We start from the raw sequence: 23,415 nt of genomic DNA, 5'->3' as shown, positions 1-23,415 counted from the left end.
TATTTCACCGAGGTTGATTGCAGCTCAATCATTGCATGGTCCACAGGGCCTCGGAGTCGCCTTTTCTTCTATTCCTTTAATTCATAATTCCACTCTATCAATTGCCCCACCTTTCACCCATATCCACAATGTCCTCCGACGAGGAAGCAGTTCGACCCTCCGGTCGCAATGACAGACAGAGTCCCGCTCTCAGTGACACAGGCAATGGTTCAGGCGCCGAGAACAACTTTGGTGACCGAATGGATGAGGACGATGATGCCGATCTTTTTGGCTCAGAGGGATCTGAGGGTGGACTGGATAACATTGAGTATGTCGCCCCCCAGTCACAGAGGATGCAAAGTACTGATCATCTCGCCAGCCGAGCCCACCGCAACTTAGACGATGAGCAACTTGACTCGGGCGATGATGAGGGCCGCTATGATCGACGTGAAGACCGGATGGATGACGCGGTGGATGAGGAGGGTTACGGCGAGACCGTCAACATCATGGACGTGGGCCTTGCGCGAGCGCCGGTACCAGCGACCAACGACGGAGAGGTACGAAAAACGTCGGCCGTGGAGATTTTCTTGTTCTGATCGCAGTCTTTTTTTTTGCTAGGTTTACACGATGCGCGTGCCGGATTTCCTCTCAGTCGAAGCCGAAGAATTCAACCCGGAAACCTATGTTGCGCCGCCTTATTCTACTGCCGCCACCTCCCTGTGCTGGCGCAAAGACCCCGAAGATGAGTCTCTCTTGGAGTCAAATGCGCGTATGATTAGATGGGAGGATGGTTCTTTGACGCTTCAGCTCGCATCCGCCCCTCTGGAGCAATACCGCATCTCATCTAAATCCCTTGCACCTCTCACCAAGTCCGGCGAATACGATACAAAGCTGGATTCCCATGTCTATCTCGGCGCCGCGGTGGAAACGGCATCGGTTTTCCGATTGACATCGCACGTCACACATGGTCTTACGGTCCTCCCCACTACCTTAGAGACGGACGATGCCGTTCAGCGACTACAAGAATCACTGGCCGCAGCGGCTCGCGGCAGCAAACAGACGGCAGACGGCACAGCACCGGTCATCGATGTGAAGGAGGATCCTGAACTGGCCCAGCGCAGAGCCGAGGTGATGGAGAAGGATGCCCTGAAGGCTGAACGCCGCCGGCAGCAGCTCGCAGATCGTGAAGCAGACCGGGGTCGCCGTACTAACGCTCCACGCACCCTCACGACGGGTCTCAGCGTTGGCGGCTTGGAGGATGATGGCTTGCGAACAACTCGCCCTCGCGCCAAGCCTCGCCGCACCAACCGCCGGGGCGAGATCAACACCGACGATGAGGAAGACTTCAGCCGTGGCCGCACCCGAGAAGACGAATACGACGAAGACGATGGATTCTTGGTTGGCAGCGACGAGGATATCGAGGAAGAAGCCGATGGGGACGAAGATGAATTGGAGGACGAGGACATGGATGCGGAGGGTGAAGCAGACGAGGAGATCGAAGTACCTTCTAAGGCTGTCCGAAGCAAACCCAGTGCTAAAGAGTCGGATGATGAACCTGCCAGAGCGGGCACGCCTCCTACCCGGAAGAAGCATCGTTATGTCGTGGATGACGATGATGACGAGTGATTTACTGAAAATGCTACTTTTTGTCAATATCCATGGACGGATCATGATGGGATTTCCTTTGATTTTATCTTTTACATGGTTTAGGCGTCACTATACATGGAATGGCATTTACTGGATGGCGTACTTCGTTTGCTCCAGCTGGGTGCTTGCGGATCGAAATGTGCGCCCCTCAACTTAATGACACGATCGATGATCTTGAGATATCCGGGATGTGTGTACATTAGAAATACTTGGGTCGATAGGTGCCTGAGTTTCAAAAAAACAGGCCTGTCACCAACTCTGAATCTATGAAAATTTATAGATATAGTAGAAATCATAGCTAATTATATGCTCAAAAGTTAATGCTATAAAACATGATGATTACTCTCTCCTGCGCCTCCTAACGCCACCTGAGCGAAGCGAGGGTCGCCGGCTTGATTATATATAGGATTGCATGCAGTTTGGAAACGCACCATGGGGATAGTCCTGGGGTTCAAAATCGAATTTCGCAATGATGTCCCTGGAGCTTCCCACGATACGGACACAGAGATGCTCCTTTTCATCGAGGGAGCCACGTTGTTCATGCGCACCAGCACTATTTGTTGTGCAGTTGTCCCCTTTGGTTGGCCAGAGTGGGTGCTGCCCGGGCTCGTGCCAGCGGCGTTGTCGGTTCTCGATTTCTGCAATGAGAGACAACAGGTCAGGTTGGTCGGAGCAGTGGCCCAGGGCAGCGCATTCCGCAGGACCACCAATGACGGCACGGCGCACAATCTGACGGAGCCAGTCCTCCCAGCCTTGCGTCGGGTCGGCACTTTGCATTACGCGCGTGACGTAGTCTGCCGGAGCGGTCTGTATACCTAGTTCGACGGCGTTGCTCTTGTATACGCGCAGCCAGGCGTCCGCAACGACAGTCAAGAGAGTCCCGGTAAACATGATATTTTGGACACCCGTGGCAAAGACCTTGGGGCATGATTGGCAGCGAATAACGTCCTGGATAGTTCGTGCGGCGATATAGAGGGAACAGACGGTGTGCGAGTCGACAGGAAAGGAGGCGAGAGATGAAATGTGACTGAGGCATAGATATAGATACGACAAGCATGTACACTTGGGGGTAGCGGGGTCTGAAGAAATGGGTTCTGGGGAGAGAGGTAAGGTGCCCATAGTGGGGAAGCTCGTCGGCATTGGGAGTGGTATGGCTGTCGCCTCGGACACAGTCGAGAAGTCGGGCCAAGGACTCGAAGATGGGAAGACAGGAAGGTTCATGTTCTTGAGACGATCCGGTCGCCAAGTGTGATTGTGATCATCTTCTCCAGCGAGCAAATCCGGCACGGGCTGCGACTGTGGCGAGCTGGATACCCTGCCCGGCTGCCAAAAAAACTGCGGGCAAAGATGATCGGCATCAGCTACGGTATTTTGATCGGGATGTATGGTCAAGGAATACGGCGATGTCTCGTCGGGACTGGGCCATGGCTCAGAGAGTGGCGCAGGGAATTTGGCTTCCTCATCATCTGTACGTGCCCTTTTCTTGGGGGGTCTGCCCATTTGCTTTTGTATAGAGTACTGGCAGATAATGGACTGCTTGATGCAGCGCGAGCAGCCTGTCGGTTCTCCCGAGCATTTGAGCTTCCGTTTCCCTGGGCAGAGGAAAGAGATCAGCCATAGTCGAGATCGTCGGAGCAATTGGCCACCTACTGCATTCGTCGCACGCTGCATGCCGTTTGGGTTCTGATCCCAGGGCTGATACATCGTAAGAAAGAGATATCCCTGTCTCCACGCGGGCCATGGCTGTCATCTCTCTACTGGCAAGAAATCATATAGAAATTCAGAGGCACAAAGCGATAGATACGCGATAAGAGGGGGGCGGTGGGTCATGTGGGCGGTGAGGGCGGAGAGGCAGAAGAAAAAAAAATCCCCATCAACACGGGCCGACTACGCAACAAGGACTCTTTCTCAGCACCATGGATAAGGCCTCGAAAAAGCGAAAGGCAGTTACCCGGGATGTGGAGGAAGAGGCGGGTGTTTTTTCAGGTGACGAGCTAGGCCAGGAAAACCTGGACGGAGCTCTGTCGGACAACGCCAACGAGCTGTCGGAGAGCGAGGACGATAACAGCGACTCGGAAGTCGAGCTGGTTGACGACTTCAGTGACGATGAGGAGGAAGATGAAGAGGAATTGAACAGCGACGAGATTTCATCTGACGGAGAGGACGACAAAAAGCCCGCTACGGCCAACGAGACTGACGAGTCCAACTATCGCATTGTGAAGGATGCCAATGGGAACGACCGCTATCTTTGGGATGAGATCAACCCGGACGATAATTCGGAGTACTCCGAGGCTGACGAGAATGCCAACACCATTGGCGATATTCCGCTGTCATTCTACGATCAATATCCCCACATTGGTTACAATATCAATGGCAAGAAAATCATGCGCCCTGCCAAGGGTGAGGCTTTGGATGCATTGCTGGACAGCATTGAAATCCCCAAGGGATGGACTGGTCTTACCGACCCCTCCACTGGCAAGCCGCTGGAGCTGAGCCAGGATGAATTGGAACTCCTTCGCAAGGTACAGATGAATGAAGTTCCCGGCGAGGGCTACGATCAATATGAGCCTACGGTGGAATGGTTCACTAGCCAGCAGGAGATCATGCCCCTTAGCGCAGCCCCGGAGCCGAAGCGTCGGTTCGTGCCGTCCAAGCATGAGGCCAAGCGGGTGATGAAGATCGCGAAGGCCATCCGCGACGGCCGCATTCTGCCCTACCAGCCGCCTGAGGAACAGGAACAGAAGGATGATGACCTCATCAACTACGACCTATGGGCTGACGAAGCCGAAAGACCCGATCACCCGATGCACGTTCCGGCTCCCAAATTGCCACCTCCTGGCTACGAGGAGAGCTATCATCCACCCCCCGAGTACTTGCCCAGTCAGAAGGAACGCAAGGAATGGGATCAAACCGACCCCGAGGACCGCGAGCAAGATTATTTGGCTAATGACTTTGGCTCACTCCGCAAAGTTCCTGGTTACGAGAACTTTGTCAAGGAAAAGTTCGAGCGTTGCCTGGATCTTTACCTTGCTCCCAGAGTTCGGCGGAGCAAGCTGAACATTGACCCCGAAAGTCTTCTTCCCAAGTTGCCCAGCCCTGATGAGCTGAAGCCATTCCCCACTGCCTGTGCAACGATATTCCGCGGTCACAAGGGTCGTGTGCGCTCTGTCGCTGTGGACCCGTCTGGTATTTGGCTGGCAACTGGTGGTGATGACGGAACGGTGCGTGTTTGGGAGCTTCTCACAGGTCGCCAGCTCTGGAGTGCGACGTTGAGCGAGGAAGATGCAGTTAATGTGGTTCGATGGCGACCGGGCAAGGATGCGGTCATTCTTGCCGCTGCCGCGGGTGATGAGATCTTCCTTTCAGTGCCCTCCATTGTCGAGCCGGACGTTGAGAAGACCAGTTTGGAGATCCTCGACGCCGGTTGGGGATATGCGGCATCTAATCCTGCCCCCAGCACGGCCGAGGCGAACAAGAAGAGCACACCCCCACAATGGATTCGGCCTTCGTCCGCTCTCGTGGACGCCGGTGTGTGCGCAGTCATTCCTCTTCGCTACGTGCCTAAGTCTATTTCGTGGCATCGCCGCGGTGACTACTTCGTCACCGTTTGTTCCGGGGCCTCAACGCCGGCATCCGTTGCCATTTCCATCCACACGCTCTCCAAACACCTGACGCAATTCCCCTTCCGTCGACGTCTTAAGGGTGGTGGCCCGCCGCAGACGGCGCACTTCCACCCCTCCAAGCCGATCCTCTTCGTCGCCAATCAGCGGTCCGTCCGCGCGTACGACCTGTCGCGCCAGCTGCTGGTCAAGATCCTGCAGCCCGGTGCGCGATGGATCTCCTCCTTCGACATCCACCCGACCTCGTCCAGTGCCTCGGGCGGCGACAACATCATTGTTGGCTCGTACGACCGCCGTCTGCTCTGGCACGATCTCGACCTCTCGCAGCGCCCCTACAAGACACTGCGCTACCATCGCAAGGCTATCCGCGCTGTCAAGTTCCACCCCGGTGGCCGCTACCCGCTCTTCGCCGATGCCAGTGACGATGGCTCGCTGCAGATCTTCCATGGCAGTGTCACAGGCGACATGCTCAGCAACGCCAGCATTGTCCCGCTCAAGGTCCTCAAGGGCCACAAGATCACCGGCGAGCTCGGTGTCTTGGATGTCGACTGGCACCCACGCGAGGCCTGGTGTGTTAGTGCCGGTGCCGATGGTACGTGTCGGTTGTGGATGTGATGTAATCCTGGTCTTTTGGCTGCATGATATACTTTGCCTGGGCGTTTTCCTTATGTGCATAAGTTCCTTTGTATAGTGATACTACAAAAGTTGTTTTGAAAAAGAAAGAGAGAGAGAGAGAGAGAGAGAGATAAGAAGAAGAAGAATAGCGTTAATTATTCCGTGACACCAGATTATCCCAGATGCTGTGCAGAGACGCCAAGGTATCATCTATGTCCAGTAGAAACAAGAAAGAAATCTCAAATGGTATATAAAGCTTGCCCACTCATACCACACCACCGCTCCAATCCCGTCTCAACTTCTCATATTTCTTCATGTCAGTAACACTCGGACGGATAAATGACTTGGCAGTAACGAAATCCTCGAGCTTGATGGTATCGCGGCGCTTAATGGCTGAGTACCCGGCACGACGGAGCAAACTGCCCAAGTCGGCACCACTGAAACCCTCGCATTCCTCGGCGACCCTCCTCAGATCTTCGGAGAAATCAAGCTGGATCTTGCGGGTAAGAGTGTGGAGGATCTCGACGCGCTCGAGCGGCGACGGCAGGTTGACAAACAACAAGGTCTCCAGGCGGCCGGGACGAAGCATCGCCGGGTCGATGATGTCCGGGCGGTTGGTGGCCGCGATGACATAGATGCCTTGACGACTACTGCCCAAGCCGTCGAGCTCGGTGAGGAGGGTGTTGACGACACGAGCGGAGGCCTCGGAGAGGGTATCGTCGCGACGAGGCACGAGGGCATCCAGCTCGTCAAAGAAGATAACACACGGAACAGATGAGCGAGCGCGGACGAAGACCTGGCGCACGGCACGCTCGGACTCGCCGACAAACTTGTTGAGGAGCTCGGGGCCTTTGACGCTGATGAAGTTGGCGCGCGATTCGTTGGCCACGGCCTTGGCCAGTAGCGTTTTTCCGCAACCCGGCGGGCCCCAGAGGAGAACGCCCGTCGGCGCGGTGATACCGACATTGGCGTAGATGTCGGGGTTCTTGATGGGTTCGACGATGGCGGTGGACAGCTCGTCGCGAATACCGCCCAGAGCGCCAATGTCGGCCCAGGTGGTGTCTGGGATGGTGGCAAAGCCCTCACGCTTGGAGGACGGTTGGATCTTGGGCAACGCGACAAAAAAGTCTGCGTTGGAGACGAGTACAGTTTGTGTTTCCTCGCCGATGGGAGTCTCTTTGGCGTGTGTTATGAGACGACGCAGTTCCCGCACCTTCGAGCTGAGATCATCCAGCCCTTCGATCTCCATTTCTTCACCACTGTTTGATTTGAGGATCTCGAGGTACCGCTTGATGGCGGCCGAGCCTGCCGTTGAGACAAGGTCATTAAGATCGGCTCCGACGAACCCAGGAGTTCGCTTGGCCAGGGTCTTGAAATCGATGTCGTCTGCGAGACGCATCTTCCGGGTAAGTGCTCGCAGGATCTTCTCTCTGACCGGCTCTGAAGGCACGGTCATGTTGATTTCCTTGTCAAAGCGGCCACCCCGACGCAGTGCAGCATCCAAGCTGTCTGGGCGGTTGGTGGCCGCCAGTACAATGACCGGCTTGCCATCTGTCTTTTCGAGAGCGATTTCGTCCATGCAGGTCAGCAGCTGGGCAACAATTCTCTTCTCCATCTCCCTCTGCGCGCTCTCTCGTTTAGGTGTGATTGCGTCGATTTCGTCGATAAAGATCAGACAGGGAGCGATCCGCTTTGCCTCATCGAAGTGCTCACGCAGCGCTTTCTCGGACTCGCCCGACATCCCAGATACAATGGAAGGGGCCGAGATGGAAATGAACGGCACGCCCAGTTCCGCCGCAAACGCATTGGCGATCATGGTTTTACCGCATCCTGGCGGACCATGCAGCAATACTCCGCGTGGTGGTTGCACGTTCGAAGACAAGTATACCTGCGGCCGAGTCATGGGCAATATAACCAAATCTCCCAGCTCCTGGACCACGTCGTCCAGCCCACCCAGGTCCGCGAGACTGACGTGCGTTGGCGGTGATCGATCGATCGCGGCGTCGCCTTTGCGCCGCTTGGACGCAGATTCCCCCCCATGCTGTCTTCTCTTGGAGGATGTGGTTGCGGCTGCTGGTGTATTGCCATTCGATTCGCCGGTCTTTTGTGACGGAGCCGATTTCGACCCTGTCGACCACATGCCGACGATGCTCCGGTTCAAACCATTGGCCTCCTATGCCCCCCAATTCCCGTCAGTATGCCCCGAGTGGTGGTGATGTAATATAGCGCATCGCATACCGTCTGTGGTGGCTCTTCGAGTCCTTCGAAGTCTCCCTCTACCGAGTCCTCTTCGTCGCCGAGCACATCGCTCTTCACCACCTCCAACACGCGCTCCACACTGTCTTCCAGTAACTTCTTGGGTTTGCGGTTCAGACTGGAATTGGACTTCTTGATCGTCTCGTAGATTGCCGGCGCCGAGAGACGAATGCGACCTTCGTCAGGCTGGTCGTCAATAATTTTGCGTACCACTTGGTAGACCTGTTGCGAGTAAGTGGGATGAGACTGTGCATAGCATAACTGGCGCTTACCTCGCGGTCCAAGCCTTGACTTAGACTGGGTCTGCCGCGATTCCTCGGCATTATTAATTTTTCTTTCTTTTCTGCAGTTTTCTCGCTGCAATTGAGGGTTCAAATGGCGAGTATTCGACCAAAAAAAAATCGGGCGGACAACCGATCGGCGAAAAATACGCGTAACGTCAGCCGTTACCAACGTCATCTCTGGGGATCGCTGGATCCTCATCAACACTCCGCGACATGGGGAACACCAGCAGCTCTCAGAAGATTTCTGCACAAGATCGGTGAGTTGGAGCTCTTGAGACAGGACCTGTCTTTTTTCTCTCCTCGGAAGCCCTTGCGCTCGTATCCCGCACGCCGAGTACTCCCCGAGACTCGACTGTATCTCCCCCCGCTAACGTGCTCCCAGGGCGATACTCGATCTGAAGAACCAGCGCGATAAAGTCCACCAGTACCAGAAACGCATTACGGTGCTCACAGAGCGCGAGACGAATATTGCAAAAGAATGTCTAGCTCGCAATGACCGGCGCCGGGCCCTGCTGGCACTGCGGCGCAAGAAATACCAGGAATCGCTACTCGTCAAAACCGACGGTCAATTAGCGCAGTTGGAGCAGTTGACCGGCCAGGTGGAGTTTGCGCTAGTGCAGAAGGACGTTGTATTTGGATTGCAGCAGGGTACGCGGGTGCTGCAAGCGATCAACCAGGAAATGGGCGGGATCGAGGGCGTGGAGCGTCTCATGGGAGAGACAGAAGATGCAAGTGCTTATCAAGAGGTAAGGAGGGGGGTTCTTCTACTTTCTTGGAAGTTTTCGGTCCGCTGATATATTTTTGTACAGGAGGTGAGCCGGATGCTGTCTGGACATCTGTCGAATCAGGATGAGGAGGAGGTCGAGGATGAGCTGGAGGCGTTGCACCGCGACATGGCACCTCAGGTGCCTCTGCCCGAAGTTCCCAAAGCCGACCTGGTCGAGCATGTCCCAGAACCAGAGACGCCTGGTGAGAGAGTCAAACCGCAGGCCGAGACTCGAACACCGTTGGCTGCGTGATGGAAAACTACACCTTCCTCTGGTTCCTCAGGGGATGCATTGTCCAGAAGCATTGTTACGGCGTTGGCATTTCTCTATATTTCCCTATTGGAGACTTTTCTCATCATTCATCACTATCGTTGCATGCAGATCTCATTAATACATTGGAATATCTCTCGTCCCTAGCCTCGTCTCTTCATCTCCAGTGTGTCCCAGAAGACCCGCAAGTTTACTGACCAGGCATGATCCTGCCCCCAACACCGCTGACACCGGGTATGGACACATGGTCACTGGGGTTAGCCGCAGACTCATACAAGAAGCTGACAGGCTCGCGATTCAACGCCATGAATTGACCCTTGAAGCCAATGTAGCCAACTTTGGTGACATCCTCCTCCCCATCGCTCCAATTGTCTTCAAAGAACAAGGTGACGGAGGTGGTTGTGTTCCAGTGAGCACGATTCAAGGGTAATTCAAAGACATCGGCGCCGGCCACTGGCTGCGGGATTTCAACGGTTTGCGTCGGGGAGAACTCGGAGGCGGTTGAGAAGTCAAGGTCGTCGCGGTTTTTGAAGAGTTTCAAGGTCTTAGGAGCGGAGGAAGTCGGCGCGGTGTAAATGAGGAGAGAGTGTACTTTAACCTGGCCGGTGAACCTGACAGACATCGAATGGTGTTAATGAATGTTGCTTCTTTGACGATCCCAACGAGGGGCACATGGCGGGGAGGAAATCTGCCATGCACAGCTAATTCAAAAATCAAGAAGACACCAAAAGAAGAATCAAAAAGCAAGTATAAAGGTAAAGATTTAGAGAGTACGAACGGAATGTACATGAGCAACTGCTCGTCGGCGTCACTCTCGAGCTCCGGCGCATCATTCAACCTCTCTGCCCAAGTTTTCTGGACAATGGCAGCTCCGGCCTTGGGTGTAGCCTCTGTGCATTGCGCTGCGGATCAGCGATGAGTACGCAACTTGGGACAGGAAATTTGCGTCTGTACAAACCGTTGAGGGTTGTGATTGAATCGAAATCGATCTGCGAATACAAAAGGGACTGGATCGCGGGGGTGATATCGTTGGAATGATCGTGGCCGTCTTCCCCGTGGCAGTGGCCACCATGGCCATGATGGTGGTGTCCTGACATTGTAGCTGAAGGGGCGAGAGTTGTGAAGTATCACGTAGAACCAGCTTGGTCGAGGGGATTCATGTGTTCTCCGCTTCCCGTGACGTCGGTCCCATCAACAATACTTTGATGGGAGTTTTTGAATTCCTTTCTACCAAGTTCTCAGGAGCGACTACTTGAAAATTAAAAGCGTGAATGACACAATAGAATTGTAGATCTGCAAGCGTTGTTTTATTTTACATTACTATCAACCGTTATAGAAATCGCATTTCTTCTCTCGTCTATCTCTCAGAGCCTGGGTATCTTAGGAAAAGACTACATTTTGGCCTGGCAAAAAGGATAAAAACGAAGAGATACATCATGAAACTCGGTAATATTCGGGGGCATACTCCAAGAGGTAGCTCTTGTCGATCTTGGTGATATCGCGGATGTACGTCTTCTCGCCCGTTTGCATGATCTCGTGAAAGATGACCCAGTCAGCTTTCCGGTTCTATGGACAAGGAGTTAGCAAATCCAATGAGCTTTACCCAAAGTCGCGAGGGTTACTCACAAACATTAATGAGCTCGGGTGAGCATGGAGGGTGAGACCGCCGCTAACGGTCTTAAAAGTACCATCCGGTTGCATCTTCGCCGCATGAGCAAAATAGCCGGCAGTGAGACAGCGGCGGATCTGCTCGGGCTGCTTGCTTAAATCCAACTCGTGATGCCTGGAGGAAAGAGTCTCGTCGACAGGAATCCCAAAGCGTTCCAAATACCGCTTCAGCTGACCTCGGATGCTCACAGCTCGCAAGAGAGACCGGTAGTTCAAGAGGTTGTCGCGACACCACTTCGAGTCCTTTTTGCCTTTGGTGACAAAAGTCTGGTATACATTGAGATATGTAAGGTGGTCACCCTCCTCGACGGCGAACTTCCGCCGGTTACTCTCGGCGGATCGTTTGTCTCCTTCGTGTTGCACCCACACGGTTCCTTGAAGACTCACCATGGCTGCAATGGAGAGAATTTCGCTCAGGCAATGAAAAGACGGAGCAGCGAGCAGAACTTTCGCCATCATCGGTTCAACAGCCAGCTCTGCCATCCTCGTCCCAAGCGGTTTCGTGAGCTTAGCATAGTCATCAACCGCGCCAAGCGAGAAAAGCAGCTCCAGCGCACGAATGACAAGCTCTGCCGGAGGTGGTGTCAAAAAGTCAAACCGGACGATGTTGTCAATGCCCAAGGCCTTGAGCTGCATGATGACGGGCGCCAGGTTGGACCGCTGTATTTCAGGGACCGTGGCCTCGGGAAGCTGTTCGTAGGCCGGTTGAGTAAAGAGACGGAAGCATTTACCAGGTCTGGTTCGCCCGGCTCGTCCAGTTCGCTGGGTAGCGGATGCTTTTGAGATAGGCACCGCAGTTAAAGTCTCGATACCAGACACGGGGTTATAGGCCCTGAGCTTCGCAAAGCCACAATCGATCACATATACAATCCCGTCGATTGTGACCGATGCCTCGGCAATGTTTGTCGAAACGATTATTTTTCGAGTGTTCTCCGGCGCCGGCTCAAAGACATACATCTGTTGGTCGGTAGAAAGACCGGCATAGAGAGGCAATGGGAGCACTGAAGGAGCTTTGGGATGAAGATCTGCCGCTTGTTCAGATATCAACTGAATTGCAGTGTCAATCTCCTCTCGCCCTGTCAAAAAGACAAGCACATCACCCTCTGCCTCTTGGGTGTGAATGTCGAAGACCGTCTTGACTGCTCGTTCAACGTAGTCCTCTGCCGGTGACTCAAGAAACAACGTGTCAACCGGATACATTCGGCCTTCCAAACTGATGATTCGCCCGACATTTCCACCTAAATCGGCCGGATTTGCACCTGGTTCATAGTCTTCGCCGGCGAAAAAGCGCAGAAAGGCCTCTGCTTGCAAAGTCGCGCTGCTAACTACAATACGAAGATCTGGGCGTTTCTTTCGGATCTTCTTGAGAATGCCCAGAAGAACATCGGTGCTGAGTGACCTCTCATGAGCCTCGTCGACCATAATCACCGAATACCGCGATAACAAAGGATCCACAAGGGCTTCTCGGAGCAGCAGACCATCTGTCAAGAATTTGATTCTTGTGGCAGCAGATGTCGCATCTTCAAATCGGATTGAGTAGCCCACTTCTTCACCGACCTTGCAGCGCATCTCCTCTGCAACTCGAGTGGCTACCGTCGTGGCAGCTACTCGCCGAGGCTAGAGTCATTGCAAGTTAGCCAATTGCCTCCGGGGATTTTTGCTTTTTAAGGCAGTTAACATACCTGAGTAACGGCAATGACTTTCCCATCCTCGCACCATCCTGCCTGGTCGAGATATTGAGGAAGCTGGGTTGTTTTGCCGCTTCCTGTCTGGCCCACCACTATTGTCACAGGGTAGGTCTCAATCAAGTAGAGCAAGCTTTGCTTGTGGCGTGCAATTGGCAGTAAAGCTGCTGGTTTGTACAATGCTGGAATGAAAGAGGTCGACAGTTCCAACTCGGAAGCCATTTGGACAGAGATTCTCGGTCTCCGGCTCTCTCTTGCCCTCTTTCAAAGATAGACCTCCTAGACCATAAATTCAAAGGTCAAGAGATGCCACTGAAACATGCTGAGCACTCAGGGGGGTTTTTCCGCCAGCAATCTGCAGCTTAGTAGGGAATCGCAACGCCATCAGCAAAAATGCCTGTATAAAGCTGCCCGCAATCACGTGCCCCCACGTCACTATTTGGAGCTTCCCCAATGAGTTTCTGCCTGCTTCCTCATCGTTTTTCCCCGTTGTCAGGCAACTCTTTTTTCTCCAGACATCCTTTACTACCGCCCCCTGTGTGTACTGTTTTGCAAATAACCCAACATGTCTGAGGAGGCTAAACCTGTATGTTGGGATCCCTACCCCAAGTCTGCTGGCGAGGCTCACAGTAGGCCCGCAGCCCACTCCCAGCAAGCCCTCGCTTGCACCCAACAGCCCTCGTGCTGAGTCTCCAACCACTGCACGCCCCCTGGATTTTGACGATGAACCCCAGGATAGCGGAACAGCCTCTGCCTCTCCAGCGGCTGCGCAACCACCCTCTACCGAAGCTGCCCCGCCAAAGCCGCCCCGGCCCTTGGGCCCCAGAGAACAATCAGAGCTCACTCTGAAGGAAGTGTTCCCTACTGTTGATTCCTCAGTAGTCAAGGCAGTGTTGGTGGCGAGCAATTGGAATGTTGAAAGAGCATTCAATGCCCTTCTCGGTGCGTCAGGAAATCTCTCGAGGGAAGCGATCAGCACCCCCGGGCTAACTGTCCATTGTAGGCATGACCGATCCCACTGCGCAAGAGGACATGGTTCCTCCTCCAAAACCGCCTCGCCCCGCCCAGTCCGCGACTTCCACTACTCAGCGTCAATTAGAATCTGATGAGATGTACGCGCGCCAACTAGCCGAACACTACAATGCATCAGGGCGCCGTGGGCCACCTGCAGGCTGGGAAAATGACCCGCGGTATCGGCGGCCGAGGGGAAGCGAGGAATCAGACGAGAGGGAATATAACTTCTTTGATGGTATGGGGGGCATTGCAGCCTTTTGCTGAAGCTGATGCTAACCGTTTGGTCATGGTAGATGACCTACCTGTCATTCGTGAGAACCTCCGAAAAGGTTTCTTGGATACGCAGACCAAGGTCAACTCGTGGGTACAAAATTTGAAGAAGAGAATTGATGGGGAGGATGTGGACGAGGAACCCAGTCAGACCCATCGAGAAGCTTCGCCGTATGGCCGACCCCGCCCCAGCGGTGAATTAGGCCGTCGCAGCGGGGATCGTGAGCGCTATGATGCTGATCCTCAGGTCCTGGGTGATGACTTCTCTGCACTTGAGCTGAGGGATTCTGAAGGTAAGCATGAAACTTCCCCTTCGCGTTCTCATCTAACCCGTTCTTAGCCCCGCCACCTCAACCGCCCCGTCCGGGGAATTCCCAAAGGCCATCGCCCTCGCCTGATCGACGTAAGGTGTCATTCCAGGAAGGCCCGCCCACTGAGATTGATAGTCTCTACGATGCCTCCACGCCCGCCAAGCGTCCTTCTACGGGAGGCAGGCCAAGCAAATGGCAACCTCTGGCTACCGTGGAGCCTTCTCCGGTGGCTGAAAATGATCCGTTCAGCCTTGGTGATAGCGATGACGAGAAAGACACTAAGCCCAAAGAACAACCCACAGGGGACAGTGAGCAGATCAAGAAAGCTACTGCAGAGGCGATGGCTGGTGACATGGGTTCCTCCAAGGAGACAGAATCCAAGGACACCAGGCCTGAGGATTCAAAGTGATCATGGGCTCTAGTGGATATTTCCTGTTATGCTGTGTGTTGCAACTTGTTTTGAAACTACCCTAGCCTTCCCATATTCTCTGTCTATCCCTCTATTCTGGCTTCTTCAATGCCTAGGGTGGCCCCAATTGCGCTGCCCTCTGTTCTCTTTGTCCTTTCTGAGTTTACCCACCGAGGGGAGATAGCTCTCTCTAGGTTGAAACTGACCTAACATTCGTGACTCCTAGATAACCCCCATTTTTTTTTTCAGCAATGCATGGCTAGTACAAAAACATCCAGGGGATGGGTATCTTTCAACCAATGACTCTATCCTTCGAACGTCATAGACAACCAGAGCAATTGACATGCATATCGCAGATGCAAATCAGACCGGACTTGAGATCAAAGCCATCATGAATCGGCCAGTGGCTGCGCATTTGACGGACCTCGCTTCGAAGCAGACTCCTTACGTAGGTCAGTAATTACGGTCTAGACACCGCAAATGGTAAATTGTTAGTTTCTATTGCTGTAGGTATATGGAAAACACCTAGGAGACTGGGGTAGAAGAGGGCGTACGGCCAGAGCATCAGGGTTGACCCCATTTTCAATCAGAGACACGCAGAGTGAAAGTTCGGTCCGGTCCAGGTTGGTATTCTGGAGTAGCATGTTAGTTTCCTTTGATTTTATAGAAATTGTATACCCGATCAGGGCGTACTCAGGCAAGAGGGAAAAGACGACGCACCAGGAGAGTGGAGATTTCGTGAAGAATGTCAATGACCTCACGCGCGGCCTGACGCTTGTCATCGGTTTGAGAAGGCATGAGAAGCTTTGAAGAGAATAGAGAAATATGGAGACACTGCAAGGCCTGGGAAATCCGAGAGAGTCGAGAGTGGACGTGGTCGTGAAGGGGAAGATCAACTGTGGGGCTCCGCCCTGCAAGCCAAGTACTTTGCAGCTTCGCCCTACCACGATGTCTGCAATACCTCACCTCGTGAAATCGCTTGGACTTTTTTATGTTGCGATGAGACAGTATGGTTCTTTTGATGATGCAAGATACCCATCTCGACCTGCCATATCTACGGTTCTACGGTAAATGCTTCGAATTGTATCTTATTTATGGCATAGGAAAAAGATACATGTAGAAGAAGGAGGAAAAGAAAGAAAGAAAGAAAGAAACCATCTACATTATTCTAATAGATATAGAAAAAAAAAAAAAAAACAGTATTTAGTTAATTCTATTGACATGTAAACACGCCCTTGCCCCGTGGATCATTGGCCAACAGCCCGTGGGGCAAAAAGATCCATTTCTATCGCAACTCCCAAATTGGCCAAACTGCACATCTGCAAATACCATTGACAGGTATCAAAGATCCTCGCATTGAAATAGGCTCTGCGGACTTGGAATGATGCCGGGGACTCGGAATGTCTCCCACATTGACTATCACAGACATTCATTCCAAGAAGCGGAACGAAGCCCTGGAGATTCTTGCCCAGATTTCACGCGTCGAGAAGAAGACCTTTCCCACCAATGAGGCCTTTGGCTTCGGTGAGGACTTGTGGAGAAAAAAGCCCAACACGCGGGTTCTCTACGCGACCCAAACCGAGGGGGCGCGATCGGATCTGATCGCCTACGCCGTCTATGTGCGCCAGAAGGGAGTCGCCCTCCTGCACAAAGTCTGTGTATCCCCGAGTCATCGCCGTCAAGGTGTCGGGCAGCAGCTCATGTCCTACATTCAGCAGCGCCTGCGAAAGGAGGGCTGCCAGTCCATCCAACTATGGGTGGACCAGGCCAGGGAGCCTGCTCGAGCCCTGTATCTCCGATGTGGATTCGAGGAGCGAGAGCAGATCCCTGATTACTATGCCCCTGGCCGCACTGGCATTAGAATGGTGCTGGATTTGGAACGTGATGGTTGAGCTACTCTCGGTTATCTATGTGGCCCGACGGGGATTTTTTTTTTTCTCTCTCTTTCTTTTCTCCTCGCTAGCAGTGTTCCTTGCCTTGACAGTCCCTGAATGGGTCCGAGGGGCAAGGAAAAGCGTGGTGGTGGTTGGGCATGTCTGCGCTCCTTGGCTGGAGGAGCATCCCTTGCAGGGACCACCTTTCGAAACGTGAGCTCGGCCGGACCTAACGCGCCCCATGCCCATTCTCGGCCCTCACTTTGCTACATACTTCGGTGATGTCGGACATATCTAGGTATGGCTTTTCTTCAAAGGGCACACGCCCTGAATGCCTCCCTGCCCAGTCCCTTCGGCGCGAGTGCCAGGGAACGCGGTCCTTTCGGGAGAATATGGAGAGTCTACCTTCATCTTGGTTCCTGATCTCCTTCAACTCACTTTGCTTGTTCTTTCTCCCCTCTGGTTGAGGTTTTTGGACGTGTATCGGGTGATCTTCGCGCATCATCCTGGGCCCTCTACTTTGTGCTTTCTCAACAATACACAGTCCACCGGACGTGCTCCGGACCTTCGTCGCCGGGCATGGCGCTTTTCCTCATCGTCGTCCTGGCACTTTTTGCCCTCAACGCAGCAGCTTTGTCGGCCAACTATCCCATCAATGCGCAGTTGCCGCCTGTCGCCCGAATTTCGCAGCCATTTCGATTTGTCTTTGACCAAAGCACATTCGCACAAAGCGACTCGGACACAAAATATTCGCTATCCGACGCACCGTCATGGCTCTCGGTGGATAGCAAGAGTCGCACACTATCAGGCACGCCCAAGTCTGACGACAAGGGCTCCAAGAAATTCAAGCTCGTGGCGTCGCAGGGATCAGAATCCGACAGCATGGAGGTTACCTTGATCGTGACGCCCGACGAAGGGCCCACAGTGGGCAAACCAATTGCTTCGCAACTTCCATCATTGGGCCCGGTCTCCTACCCAGCGACACTTTTCATGCACCCCGGGAGTTCATTCTCAATTTCCTTTGATCAGGAAACCTTCCGCCGTACACATCCTTCCACGATCTACTATGGTACTTCACCGAACAACGCACCGCTGCCGTCGTGGATCAGTTTTGATCCTGTGGGGCTCAAATTCTCCGGCAACAGCCCATCCTTTCCAGGCTCAGCGTCTCAGTCTTTTACCTTTCAGCTCGTTGCATCGGATGTCACTGGCTACAGCGCGGCCAACCAAACTTTTGACCTCGTGATTGGCCCGCATATCATGGCGTTTAATGAGACGGTTCAGACGTTCAACCTCACGAGGGGCCAGAAATTTAGTAGCCCGGAGTTTCACAGTCTCCTGCAATTGGATGGCTCGCCAGCTTCGGACAAGGATGTGAAGAAGGTGGATGCTGAATTACCGCACTGGTTATCCCTGGACAAGGATTCTATTTCTCTAAGTGGCACACCCTCTGGGGGCTCTGCGAATGAGAACATCACCATTACCGTGACAGATACCTACAATGATGAGGCAAAACTCATGGTTCGCCTGAGGTTTTTCGAGCTGTTTCTTGACACAATCGACGGCTGCAAAGCCGGCATTGGCCAGGATTTCAAATTTGTATTCAACCAATCTATTGTCACGGACGACGCTGTGGAGCTTGATGTCGATTTGGACCAGCAACTCTCATGGCTCACCTACAACTCTGACAATAAAACTCTCTATGGACACGTTCCCGCGGACATGCAGCCGCAAAAATTCACTCTTTCCCTAACGGCTCACCAAGGACCCAACAAAGATACCCGAGACTTTGAGCTGGATGTTGTCAAGGCATCGGACACGAACTCGGGCTCTTCGGAGCCGTTTTCGAAATCGGACAAATCTTCACATAAAAAGGCGGGGATCATCGCCATTGCCGTGGTGATTCCTATTGTGGCAATCATAAGCTTGGCGATCCTCTTCTGCTGCTGGCGCCGCAGAAGAAACGCTTCTACACTTGAAGAGGAGGGTCAATCGAATGCGAAGCCGCCGCCGCCGCCGCGACCTGCCCGGCCTGACATGCCGAACTGCCAGCCAAGTCCTACCAACGACGGGCATTCTCATGACGCCTCCGATGACTGGATGAGCCCAATGTCTCCTACCTCGGATCTTCCCAAGCTTGAACTGGGGCCGGCGTGGAACGTGGCCTCCTTCGAAAAACAAGAACACCCAGTGATTGCAGCCCCTCAACCTAGCCCGCCGCCTCGCTCTCCCGCCCGCGGCAAGCTCGTTCCCTTCAGAGATTCGATTATCGAAGAGAAGTCTGCCGATTCTCCCACAAGAAAGCAAAACAAGCGTCTTTCCTTCACCAGCAGCCCGCCTGTGCGCCGTCGAACCACCAATCGCTCCAGACGCGAGCCCTTGAAAACGATCCAGCCCAGAGCGATGAAGCGTGAATCCATCCAATCGTCCCGGTCCAAGAGGTACTCAAAACGCTCGAGTGGAATTTCGTCTGTCGCCTCCGGGTTACCCGTTCGACTGAGCGGCGCTGGGCATGGTGCTGGAGGGTTTGGTCCTCCTGGGCACGGAGCTGTGCAGATGTCCTGGCAAAACACCAAAGCATCGTTGCTGAGTGACGAGAACAGCCTGACCAATATTGCCCCTCTGTTTCCTCGGCCCCCTGCTGCCGCGCGCATGAGGCATAGCATGGCCTCCAGCATTCCCGAGAACAGTAAGCGGGTGACGTTACGGACAGTAGAGCCCGATGAATCGACCATTTCTGAAGCCGACTCGCTGGAAGCATTTGTCCACAGCCGGGCAAAGAACCGCAACTCTGCCAACCCGTTGTTCTCTGCCCAGATCAGCCGGCGCACCTCGTCCGGTCTGCGCGCTCTGGAGCGTGCCCGCAGTCTGCGCAGTCGGGCGGACACCGTGTCTGTGTCGACCTTCACTGACGAGTACCGCCAGTCCATCCAAGAGCGACCCCACTCCACGGCGCTGTCCGTCTCTGAATACGGGGATGAGAACCGCCTCTCCCAGTACCACACCCTGCAGCCCCCACCAAACCTGCTCCCCCTGGCGGAGAGCACCAAGGGCCAGAGCCAGCTGAGTCTGGCACAGGACTACCGGGGTGTCATCTCACCACTGCCCCGGTTCTGGAGTGAAAACAGCTTGAGCAGTACTCGGCGATTGGAGTCAGGAACCCATGCCAAATCCCAAGCTGCTGACGGCGAATCAGCCATCCCCCAGAGTTCATCCATGGTCTCCGATCTTGAGGAGCATTTGATGCGTAAGACCAGCCCTCACAAGGCCAAGGTCCATCGGCAATCATGGAGGATTTCCCTTGATCCACCACCTCCGGTCAAGAGTGGGAGCAACCGAGGTCTTCCTGTTGCCAGCAGTGGGGAGCTTGCCTTTGTTTGATTTCTTTATGTTTTGTGATATTTTTGGTGATATTTCTTGTGGCATTTGGAGTTCCGGGCATTGCGAACATGATATCCATTGGCATTTAGCTGATTGATCTTTCCCCCCCTTTTTGAGTGCTGCAAAATAATCATATTCTATTCTGCCCTAATTGTGTAGATACCACCGAGGTTTCTACCTACACAAAAGAGTCAGCTTTACATGGAAGAAGAAATCAATTAAGTCACTCAGAATAGAAGAGCACACAACAACTCCAGGGATGTAGATCCAGGCAAATGCCACTATTAACCCTGAGGGCTTATTCCGATAGGTTTCCAATCCATGGCACACATACTATGTAGGGACCCATGTTCTGCTGCTCATTGAGGACCACCACCAACCGATCTGAATTTCTAAAGAAGCGAGAGAGTATTTTTCAAGCTTCTAGTCCTATAGATTAATAGATCTACTTCATATCTCAGCTCAATCATGCCGGAGTCAACCCCCGCCGAAACCGCCTGCAAATGGCATCTCCACGTGACACCGAGCACACGAGCGTAACAAACGCGGTAACCTAATTACCAGGAAATCTCTGCGAGACTCACCCACCAGACTCACGTCCTCTTGATCTCTCACTTCTTCTTATTCTCTTCTCTGTCGGTTGTTCTCTCTCCTGCTCCCTTCTCTTGTCTGCTGCCCTCATCTGCTTCCTGTGATAGACATCGGGTGGGAGAAACCCTCAATCGTCATCCATTGTTCCCCACTTATCGCGGGACCCGGACGCGCTGAAAGTCCTTGCGCCCTCATCTGACCCTTTCTCTTCCCCAGCACCTCTCCCACCCCATTCATCCGGTGCTTCTTTTCGATCCCACTTCTCCCCAGAATCTCTAAATCCTTGTCAGTATGGGTCAGACCTTGTCGGAGCCCGTGGTCGAGAAGGTAAGTAGGCTGGATTTTTCCAATTTGTTCCATAAATTCCTTTCCCCACCACCGTGCCTGTGCCGCCAGCCTTTTTTCCCTTTCGGTGCTTCGTCACCACCCATTTCTCCCCAGGTGCTCTTTTGAAACCCGTTAGTGGGGGCAGGGAGTGAGATGGTCCGTCATCGGTCCTTTTGTGGAAAGAAAAATGCCCCTGGTCGGCTATGCGGGGTCTTCTGTTGGCCCGGAGGGGCCGATATGATCTGTGGTGGGGAGGGCTTTTTTTTGACATCGCAATCCCTGTCCTTCTTTTTTTCTTCTGGTCTGATCGGATCTTTTGTCCAAGTCAATACTGACATGTGTTTGTGTTTGTGAAACTCCCAGACGTCGTCCGAGGGCGAAGATGAGTGCTGCTTGTATGGTGTGTCGGCCATGCAGGGCTGGCGCATCAGCATGGAGGATGCCCACGCCGCTGTGTTGGATCTTCACGCAAAGTACTCCAGCAATGCTGATGGCAAACCGACGGATCCGAGCCAGCGACTAGCCTTCTTTGGTGTGTATGATGGTCATGGTGGAGACAAAGTGGCACTCTTTGCGGGGGAGAAGCTTCACCAGATTGTGGCCAAACAGGAATCATTCGCCAAGGGAGACATTGAGCAGGCACTGAAGGATGGTTTCTTGGCTACCGACCGGGCAATCTTGGAAGGTATGTGGATATTGTGGTGTGCCCTGGGTAGAAAGTGCGGGACCCCCCTGCTGACTCGGCGCTCGCAGACCCTAAGTATGAAGAGGAGGTCTCTGGTTGCACCGCATCAACAAGTATTATTTCCAAGCACAAGATCTGGGTGGTATGTAATCAGAGACTTTTGCAGCATGAAGTGACCAGGAGTGGCTGACCTGCTCTAGGCGAACGCGGGTGATTCCCGCTCCGTGCTGGGTGTCAAGGGCCGCGCAAAGCCGCTCTCCTTTGACCACAAGCCGCAGAATGAAGGTTGGTGCTGAGAGATCATGACCGAGCATGACAGATACAAGGAGGGCTCTTACTAACTGTGTCACAGGCGAGAAGGCCCGTATTAGTGCTGCCGGTGGTTTCGTCGACTTCGGCCGTGTCAACGGTAACCTGGCCCTGTCCCGAGCCATTGGCGACTTTGAGTTCAAGAAAAGCGCCGAACTGTCTCCCGAGCAACAGATTGTGACTGCCTACCCTGATGTGACGGTCCATGAGCTGACCGATGACGATGAATTCCTCGTCATTGCCTGTGATGGTATGTGACTCTTTCTTTCCATTGTTAAAACTCGAACTAAACAACCTATCAGGTATCTGGGACTGCCAATCCTCCCAGGCCGTGGTCGAGTTCGTCCGAAGGGGCATCGCCGCGAAGCAGGACCTCTACCGGATCTGTGAGAACATGATGGACAACTGCCTCGCTTCCAACAGCGAAACTGGTGGCGTGGGTTGTGACAACATGACCATGACTGTGATCGGCCTGCTGAATGGCAAGACCAAGGAGGAATGGTACAATCAAATCGCAGAGCGGGTCGCCAAGGGAGACGGGCCCTGTGCGCCTCCTGAGTACGGCAAGTCTCACGAGGACCCTGAAGGGCCTCTCGCTTCGTGCTGACGGTCAAGTTGTGCAGCCGAATTCCGCGGCCCCGGGATCCAGAATCAGTTTGAGGATAACCCCGATGACTACGACTTGGAGATGGAGCGATCGCGCGGGTTCGGTGTCCGTTCTGGTCGGATCATCCTGTTGGGTGACGGCACCGAAATCATTCCCGACCAACACGAAGAGGAGCTGTTCGACCAGACCGAAGAGAACCAGGATTTGGCCAACCAGGTACCCCAACAGGCGACAGACTCGACCCGGGTAGAACGAGAGGGCACCCCCGGTCCGCAGGGGAAGGAGGGGGGCAGCATCACGGAACAAATATCCGAATCCCCTTCTTCAACCACCGATGCTGAGAAAGAGAAGCCCACCTCGTAGCCACCTGGCTTGAGATTTTGACCTCTGGGTTTGGTTTTGAATTCTTTGCCCTGTGATCCTTCACCCCCTGATTCTCCGATCTATGCCCACCCCCCTTTCTCCCCCCCCCCCCTCCCTCTGGGAATGTCTGTTAGTCGTTGGGCCCTGTCTTCGAACCCGTTTGTTCTTTGTTACTTTTCCCTTCATCTTACAATTGAATCCTGTCAGTGCGACGGAAATAGGGAGAAGGTTGAGGTGCGGTCGAGGTGACGAATTTTTCCATGGGTTTCCAGAGCCCTCGCCAGGAGCAGTGGGCTTTGATGAGCACGGTTGTTTTCTATTTTCTTTTTCTTTTTCTTTTTCTGTTCTCTACTTCATTTTCTTCCCTGTTATGCCTTGACACCACACGAGATACCGCAGAAAATGCCCGCTATTGACGAACCATTACACTTGCACGCTACCGTCCCGCAATTCTGGCATACATTCTTGCCATCTGAGCTTTGC

At 53.6% G+C, this 23,415-nt stretch overlaps 12 protein-coding genes across 12 annotated transcripts; 7 read left to right on the top strand and 5 right to left on the bottom strand.

Moving 5' to 3' along the window:
- Positions 1-128: 128 nt before the first annotated feature.
- On the top strand, positions 129-1,605 carry NUU61_007652 (Paf1-complex subunit LEO1; the record flags this gene model as incomplete). The annotated part of the gene is made up of 3 exons (XM_056658177.1): positions 129-307; positions 359-536; positions 598-1,605. 3 exons carry the CDS (start codon positions 129-131, stop codon positions 1,603-1,605), a joined length of 1,365 nt encoding a protein of 454 aa, XP_056508470.1.
- A 417-nt stretch (positions 1,606-2,022) lies between these two features.
- On the bottom strand, positions 2,023-3,367 carry NUU61_007651 (Zn(II)2Cys6 transcription factor rglT; the record flags this gene model as incomplete). Its single annotated transcript, XM_056658176.1, has 2 exons — positions 2,023-3,218; positions 3,277-3,367. 2 exons carry the CDS (start codon positions 3,365-3,367, stop codon positions 2,023-2,025), a joined length of 1,287 nt encoding a protein of 428 aa, XP_056508469.1.
- A 175-nt stretch (positions 3,368-3,542) lies between these two features.
- erb1 (ribosome biogenesis protein ERB1) lies at positions 3,543-5,861 on the top strand (the record flags this gene model as incomplete). The annotated part of the gene is made up of 1 exon (XM_056658175.1): positions 3,543-5,861. The coding sequence occupies one exon, from the start codon at positions 3,543-3,545 to the stop codon at positions 5,859-5,861; it is 2,319 nt and encodes a 772-aa protein (XP_056508468.1).
- A 265-nt stretch (positions 5,862-6,126) lies between these two features.
- NUU61_007649 (putative AAA family ATPase/60S ribosome export protein Rix7) lies at positions 6,127-8,440 on the bottom strand (the record flags this gene model as incomplete). Its single annotated transcript, XM_056658174.1, has 3 exons — positions 6,127-8,034; positions 8,100-8,339; positions 8,390-8,440. The coding sequence occupies 3 exons, from the start codon at positions 8,438-8,440 to the stop codon at positions 6,127-6,129; spliced, it is 2,199 nt and encodes a 732-aa protein (XP_056508467.1).
- A 174-nt stretch (positions 8,441-8,614) lies between these two features.
- On the top strand, positions 8,615-9,420 carry NUU61_007648 (ESCRT-III subunit protein VPS20; the record flags this gene model as incomplete). The annotated part of the gene is made up of 3 exons (XM_056658173.1): positions 8,615-8,658; positions 8,784-9,147; positions 9,211-9,420. 3 exons carry the CDS (start codon positions 8,615-8,617, stop codon positions 9,418-9,420), a joined length of 618 nt encoding a protein of 205 aa, XP_056508466.1.
- A 208-nt stretch (positions 9,421-9,628) lies between these two features.
- On the bottom strand, positions 9,629-10,535 carry NUU61_007647 (PITH domain-containing protein; the record flags this gene model as incomplete). The annotated part of the gene is made up of 3 exons (XM_056658172.1): positions 9,629-10,049; positions 10,217-10,340; positions 10,397-10,535. 3 exons carry the CDS (start codon positions 10,533-10,535, stop codon positions 9,629-9,631), a joined length of 684 nt encoding a protein of 227 aa, XP_056508465.1.
- Positions 10,536-10,872: 337 nt separating this feature from the next.
- Positions 10,873-13,013, bottom strand: NUU61_007646 (putative ATP dependent RNA helicase; the record flags this gene model as incomplete). Its single annotated transcript, XM_056658171.1, has 3 exons — positions 10,873-11,004; positions 11,065-12,723; positions 12,789-13,013. The coding sequence occupies 3 exons, from the start codon at positions 13,011-13,013 to the stop codon at positions 10,873-10,875; spliced, it is 2,016 nt and encodes a 671-aa protein (XP_056508464.1).
- A 343-nt stretch (positions 13,014-13,356) lies between these two features.
- Positions 13,357-14,795, top strand: NUU61_007645 (uncharacterized protein; the record flags this gene model as incomplete). Its single annotated transcript, XM_056658170.1, has 5 exons — positions 13,357-13,377; positions 13,433-13,733; positions 13,795-14,040; positions 14,099-14,368; positions 14,416-14,795. The coding sequence occupies 5 exons, from the start codon at positions 13,357-13,359 to the stop codon at positions 14,793-14,795; spliced, it is 1,218 nt and encodes a 405-aa protein (XP_056508463.1).
- A 389-nt stretch (positions 14,796-15,184) lies between these two features.
- On the bottom strand, positions 15,185-15,593 carry NUU61_007644 (mitotic-spindle organizing protein 1; the record flags this gene model as incomplete). Its single annotated transcript, XM_056658169.1, has 3 exons — positions 15,185-15,262; positions 15,350-15,427; positions 15,516-15,593. 3 exons carry the CDS (start codon positions 15,591-15,593, stop codon positions 15,185-15,187), a joined length of 234 nt encoding a protein of 77 aa, XP_056508462.1.
- A 602-nt stretch (positions 15,594-16,195) lies between these two features.
- Positions 16,196-16,687, top strand: NUU61_007643 (GNAT family N-acetyltransferase; the record flags this gene model as incomplete). The annotated part of the gene is made up of 1 exon (XM_056658168.1): positions 16,196-16,687. The coding sequence occupies one exon, from the start codon at positions 16,196-16,198 to the stop codon at positions 16,685-16,687; it is 492 nt and encodes a 163-aa protein (XP_056508461.1).
- Positions 16,688-17,248: 561 nt separating this feature from the next.
- NUU61_007642 (putative transmembrane glycoprotein) lies at positions 17,249-20,050 on the top strand (the record flags this gene model as incomplete). The annotated part of the gene is made up of 1 exon (XM_056658167.1): positions 17,249-20,050. The coding sequence occupies one exon, from the start codon at positions 17,249-17,251 to the stop codon at positions 20,048-20,050; it is 2,802 nt and encodes a 933-aa protein (XP_056508460.1).
- An 882-nt stretch (positions 20,051-20,932) lies between these two features.
- Positions 20,933-22,932, top strand: NUU61_007641 (PP2C family serine/threonine-protein phosphatase; the record flags this gene model as incomplete). Its single annotated transcript, XM_056658166.1, has 7 exons — positions 20,933-20,968; positions 21,332-21,653; positions 21,722-21,795; positions 21,854-21,938; positions 22,006-22,212; positions 22,265-22,507; positions 22,586-22,932. 7 exons carry the CDS (start codon positions 20,933-20,935, stop codon positions 22,930-22,932), a joined length of 1,314 nt encoding a protein of 437 aa, XP_056508459.1.
- Between the last annotated feature and the right edge of the window lie 483 nt (positions 22,933-23,415).

This window comes from Penicillium alfredii (assembly GCF_028826965.1).
Source record: "Penicillium alfredii strain IBT 34128 chromosome Unknown utg000010l_segment0_segment0, whole genome shotgun sequence".
NCBI classification, from domain to species: domain Eukaryota; kingdom Fungi; phylum Ascomycota; class Eurotiomycetes; order Eurotiales; family Aspergillaceae; genus Penicillium; species Penicillium alfredii.
This window is presented reverse-complemented; position numbering and strand designations above follow the sequence as displayed.